General features: G+C 34.0%; 1 protein-coding gene across 1 annotated transcript in view; it reads right to left on the bottom strand.

The window, feature by feature from the left end:
- Window positions 1–923: 923 nt before the first annotated feature.
- The window catches only part of LOC130452393 (FERM, ARHGEF and pleckstrin domain-containing protein 2-like), a 13,086-nt gene continuing 8,009 nt past the window's right edge, over window positions 924–6,000 (bottom strand). Inside the window, exons 2-9 of the mRNA XM_056791644.1 lie at window positions 4,875–5,114; window positions 4,655–4,713; window positions 4,388–4,597; window positions 3,892–4,329; window positions 3,561–3,834; window positions 3,349–3,497; window positions 1,092–1,351; window positions 924–1,011 (exon numbers count right to left, since the gene is read on the bottom strand). Coding sequence (XP_056647622.1) covers window positions 924–1,011; window positions 1,092–1,351; window positions 3,349–3,497; window positions 3,561–3,834; window positions 3,892–4,329; window positions 4,388–4,597; window positions 4,655–4,713; window positions 4,875–5,114 — 1,718 coding nt within the window. The remainder of the gene's footprint in view (window positions 1,012–1,091; window positions 1,352–3,348; window positions 3,498–3,560; window positions 3,835–3,891; window positions 4,330–4,387; window positions 4,598–4,654; window positions 4,714–4,874; window positions 5,115–6,000) is intronic.

Here is a 6,000-nt window from a genome sequence, read left to right as displayed (position 1 = left end):
AAAATAATAATGTAATGTAAATAAAATAAGAATAACTCAACGAGCCATGGAGAGATCCATGTTGGTAGTGACATTACTAGATAAAAACCGAAACGAAAAACAACTTGGAAGAATAATTACGGATGTAATTGAAGGAGTCAAACATTTAAAATAGAGTTGAGCTGGTCATGTCGCAAGATTGTCAGATGGATGAAGAGTATACTAGAGTGGAGTCCTAGGGATTAAGCATACGGAAACAGGGGACGACTACCGTCGCGATGGACGAACGATTTGGAAAGGATATCTTTCAACTGTATTCAGGATGTCCAAAATCAGGCAAAAGGTATGAGAAAGCTGGTGGTTGCTTAATATTCACTTTCAACAAAAAATGTTTGGTCCTGTTTGCGAGAATGGTGCGTGGGAATCTGGAGGAATGCTGAGCTGCGACAGATGTATGGCGAGTCAGATTTGATGGCGTTTATTCGGGGGGTGCGTTTAATGTTGCTGGGACACTTAGAGAGGATGCCTTCTGATCGATATAGTTCCTGGAGGATCTAACTAAGGGTTTTCAAATGACCTTAGCGCCGGTTAAAAAAATTCAGTTGAGTTTAATCATTCTTGTACACTATTTTGTAAAAATGATAAATATTTTTCACGATACTTAAATATCTACTTTGAATGCATAATGTATTGGAATGTATGTACAAAATAAATCAGTTCAATTTTATAAATGATCTGAACATTATTATTGGAACATTTAAAATTGTTGAAATAATTTAACATACAGCTACATTTTTTTAAATAGAAGAATTATGATCACTTGTTAATAATATGTTAATCCCTCACAACTTATTTTTTTTGTGCCACATGAATATAAAACGAACGCACTTGCTGAAATAAATAATATCATAAATTAAGTATCTTTTTCTCTTTGATAAATAATTCTATGAAGACGTTTCGATTTTATTATCGTTCACTGGTAAAATTTTTCTTCGCCTGCTTTGAGTCGCGCTTCCTATGACCTCCATCCACCTGCAAAAAAATCCTCATTTTACCAAATCTTACCATTGGGTGTATTACTACGTTTAAGTCAATCAAGGAAGTAATCTTACCTATTATAAGTGTATTCTGATTCGGCTCTGAAGAAATATAAATGATTTTTATACTGCAATTTGAAAACATAATCTTTAACAATCTGATCTTCGGGAAGCGGAGGACCAACAGAATAGCCCAATAGTGGTAAAGACGCTAAAGGAAAATCGTCTGTGCAACCTTTATAGAAAAACAAACAGAAAGAGGTGAATACTACCCAAAGCTTCTGCCAACCGTTACTGCTTTTGAATTTCCTCAATAAATAGCCAGATAGTTGGTTCTGAAACAAAAATATATGATTTTTTTCTTTAGTAAGATACTATAAAATGAAGTTAAGAAAATATTTATTCAATTAGTATTATGTACAGTTGTCAGTAAACAAAATTGGTTTTATTCTAGCAGCAATTGTTCTTAACGAATCTTCAATAAAAATCACTGCTAAAAGGATATCATAAGACTAAAAAAACAATAGCTTATAGACCTCCATTAGATCCAAGTTATTGTGTTAACATTACCTTGATAATAAGGGAAACTGAAAAAGGGACTACACTACACAAAACATACCATTTTGTGGTATAAAGAAGGCAGCTACCAAAATACTGAGCTTCTATGCCATCGACTTGAAATTGATTTGCGGGTGCTGAAAAAACCTTAATGACAAAAGCTAAAATCATAGTCTTTTTAGTTCTTGTAGCTAATGTTTCAAAATTAGGGAGTACAAATGCTTGTTATTGTCAGAGAGCCTTTCTGTATCATAGGAAAATAATCATATCAGAGTTTTGGAAATAGAAGGGAACCAAAATAGCATCTGACGCTGCCTTTACAGGTTGGACACCATTCCAAAAAGTTTGATGTACCCAAAGGATCTTGCTGCGATACTGGGAAACAGCTGACTTATTAATCCCACTCTTTTTAGAAAGTCCAGAATGAAGGATGACTCTAGCTGTCAGATATCTTAGTCTTCTATTTCATATGCTCCCAGGTGTAGTGCTCTGGAGCTCCGTAGTGTTTCACATGAGAGAATGTGTATAGAGGTTTCGTCTTCTGTGCAATAAAATTTGCACGCTGTATTATCTGCTGAGGCTAGCATCTTCAGAGGTCCATTCAAGTGACAGTACCCTGTTGGTATTTGTAGCTTGTTCTTATGTTGATAAATTCAGAAGAGTCTTCGCCTTTCTCAGCCCCTGTAGGTTTTCCCAATAAATGGTTTTGCTCCTATCTATCTTCTTTTCCAGTGCTTTTCCATTGTTCTGTAGCTGATACCACAAAAGAGTTCAGGTCTTGTCAGCTCATTCATTACAGTATGTTCCAGAATCCATTGTAGGGTAACTTTATTTTTCTTTTAATTTTTCTAGACAATTCCAAACGAATTTGGATTTTATGACATAGAGCTTATAGCTCTAATGGCTGTTTAGCTATCGGACAGGATGTTGATCTCCTGTTTGAGATGGTTCCTCTTTAGATTGAGCTGGACACATTTTTCAATTGCATAAATTTGTACTTAGTGTCTTGCCCAAGCTTTCAGGGTATTCAGGGCCGTTACCCTTCTATTACAATTTTGTCCGCTGCTTTAGATTTATCCGTATACCATTTAATAGCATTTCTGTTCTTTCCTGGTGTGATGCTTTGATCCACTTACTTCCACAACTTAGTACTAAAACTTTGATACTACTAGATCCAAAAATGATTTGCATCTTGATAAAATCAAGCTACACCCCTACATTAGCTTCCTTATACTTTCGCCTTATGAGATTAGGTCTGACGAGTGTAGATTATGCGGGAGAGAGTAAGATATTTCACTTAAACTAGTTACACAATGCCTTTGCAAGTATATACAAGAAATTTTTTGGAAGAGGAATCAGTAGAAGGTTCAAGCTCCTTGAAGCCAGCAGTTGAGGGAGATCAATAAAACTGGAAGATGAGTTGAGGATGCGGGGGCACAAGAAATTTTAAAGGACCTCCCTTCCCATACTCTGGCACATTTAATCCAGAAAGTTACAGTAATTTGGAAGCAGGTGCCTCAAACAGACATCTGTCATTACCTTTGTTTGTACAGGATATTTAGCTACGGAATTTTTTTTCTGGGTACATTTTATCAAATATTTATTTTGATACATTATTCCTTCTGGGTGTAATATTTCTAATCAATTTATATTATACAACATAGATAACATCTTCTATTTACTAAAACAGAGTTATGTAGAGTATTAGTTTGATTCATAACTCCATTTTTGATTGTTGATTTATATAACCAAAGTTGACTAAATCGAAACTCACCTCTACCGCTAACAATTCGTCTTTCATACTAATACTGGTACTCCTGTGCCAACAAACATGAACAGTGGTATTGTTTCTTTGAGTTTGAGGCTTCGTTTGGGTACCAACATCATTGTTACCGATTTGATCCAGATGTTCATCGGACGAACCTAAATGTTCAGATATCAATTAGTTCTCTTGAAAAAAGAAAAGTTATTTGCAAAAATACTTACTGCAACTTTTTAGACTCAAATATGTGATTTTGGTATCAGATTTATCTCTAGCTAGCTGGATAGTACTCTGAAGGTCGTTTTTCCATTTTTCTTTTTCTTCTGGTGAATTAGCTGCCACAGTTAACGCTCTATTACCTCCATATATAATCAAACCGTTAAACATTAAATCACCGTCAGGTTCTTCAATTAATACACCTCTTAAAGGCATATGACCATGCACTTTGAACTGCAACGTCGCTTGAGACCGTGAAGTATACAGTAAAATATCCGAAAACTGCAAAAATAATAATGAATAAGAATGAATCGAATCTATGAGGTGATAAATAATTACTAAAAAGAACATTCTCTGTTGATATCCTTTCCTAGAATGTTTCAAAAGACAACCATGTCTTATAAACTTCCTTCCGGGTTGTACCAAATTATCGAATCCAATAATATCTCTTTGTAGTTCACACAGTGTTGCCAAATTCTTGGATTGTTCTAAAGTTTCGGTTACAGGTTGCATTAAATCTTTCAGTGTATCGCTAGCTGTCATACAATCGGCCCTATCGGGATGACTAGGTCCGTAATGTTTTAGAAGCCTTTGTAGAAGAGCCTGATACTGTAGCAAACGATGTAATGGTTTCAGGACAAAAGTTGTTAGAGGAAGGTAACAAACTTTTTGTGTTTCGAAATCTCTATAGAGCTGTTCGAAGCGATTGTTTTGTTTGAAAGCCGTATCTAAACGTTCGAGAACTAACATGTGTCCATCTAAATATTCTTCGTATATCTAAAAAAAATATAATTCAATTATGGAGGATGATTATAGTTGAATTGATGGTACTTACTGGTAAAAGTGGTGGTAAATGCGCCAAAAGTACGTCAGCTATTTTTTCGGCGCTAGGTATGGCTCTAGGTCCTCCCTTTATATCCCAACCTTTCAATCTCTTTTCTAAATCTTTTACTAACAATCCGTGGGCTTGTGCTAAAGGTGCTATTAACGATAAAAGGATTTGACATTCTTCTGGTTCTTCTCTACCTATTTCATCTCGAAACCACTGAAAATTTGAGGAAAATAAAAATGAGGTTATCATTAGAAAACAATTTGTACTTACGACGTTGATGACATCTAAATCTTTTTTATAAGTCAGTTCCGTCATTAAAATTTCTTTTGCTATATAATACGTTTTATCAACATAATTTTTCGGTTTTATTTTCATATCTCCTTCGATTTCAGCTATAATTGTAGTGGTATTTGTAATATTTTCTGAATAAAAAAATTAGAGGTTATAAAATGTAAATTGTCGTTGTCATATCAAAAAGGTAGATACATACCGTTTATTAATGTATTGGCGTTAATGCTATTCATTAGCTGCTCTTTGGCTAGTACTTTGGAAGGACTGTCGTCACCGTTCAAGGTATTGGTAGTACTATAGTTGCCATTTGAAGTTAAGGATAATTCCGAGACGTTCCCATTTGCTGTTCTAAGAGGAGTTGACGTATAAAAATTATTATTGTCCGTCAATTTGGTATCTTCGACTTTAACTCGCTCTAACAGTTCTTTTTTATTGTCATCTGTATATAGAAGAAAAAGAATTTTAAATTTTTATCTCATTCTCTTAAACAATGTTTTAAAAACAAAAGAATAAATAATAGTATAATTGATAGATCATGATTAAGAACAGTAAGAAGATTAAATTAACTAAAAAAGTTTCACAAAATGATTATCATGATTTGTAAATTATACTTAAGTTGTTAAAAAATACTGGAGGAGAAAAATTTGGCATTCGTAATATTATTTATCAATTTATAAGAACATAAAAATTATGATATCGTTTTATTTTTGAATTTGGAAATACTTCTGTATTTGCCCCTCTTTGGTTCATACTAGAAATACGTTAGTAGAATCCATTTATCGATATCCCAGATGTCGGAAATTTGTACTTTCGGTTTTACCAATAGTTGCATTGGTTGACTTCCGGCTCGGTTTTTGAAACTGATTATATATAATATATTTTATATAAGTTTACATAACCTAAACTGAAGTATAATGTTACGAGCTTGTCTACTGACGTAGGCCGGGAAGCCGGTCCTGTTAATAGACTCTAAAATTTGGTGGCTGCGCTGGGTATAAATTTTCAAGAGCCGATGCGGAGACAATCTGTTTATATAACTATATTTATATATATTAATTTCTAAGAAGGCGTTTTTATTTGTTTAGATTCTAGAAAATGAATTATCGAGAAAACAGTTTTGTATAAATAGGCGTTTATTAGAAAAGTCAGCCAAATGGTCGACTACAAGGAAATGAATAAATATTTAAATAAACAAAAAAAACGAAAACGATCAAACCCAGCTTGGACATTTGTTTTTTTAACTTTTTTCGACCTAAGCAGTTCAATAACTATCTCTCTCTCTCTCTCTCTCTCTCTCTCTCTCTCTCTCTCTCTCTCAGCGAGTA

The sequence above is a fragment of the Diorhabda sublineata genome, chromosome 1 (genome assembly GCF_026230105.1).
Source record: "Diorhabda sublineata isolate icDioSubl1.1 chromosome 1, icDioSubl1.1, whole genome shotgun sequence".
NCBI classification, from domain to species: domain Eukaryota; kingdom Metazoa; phylum Arthropoda; class Insecta; order Coleoptera; family Chrysomelidae; genus Diorhabda; species Diorhabda sublineata.
The sequence above is the reverse complement of the archived record's forward strand: the minus strand, read 5'-3'. Positions and strand labels throughout refer to the sequence as shown.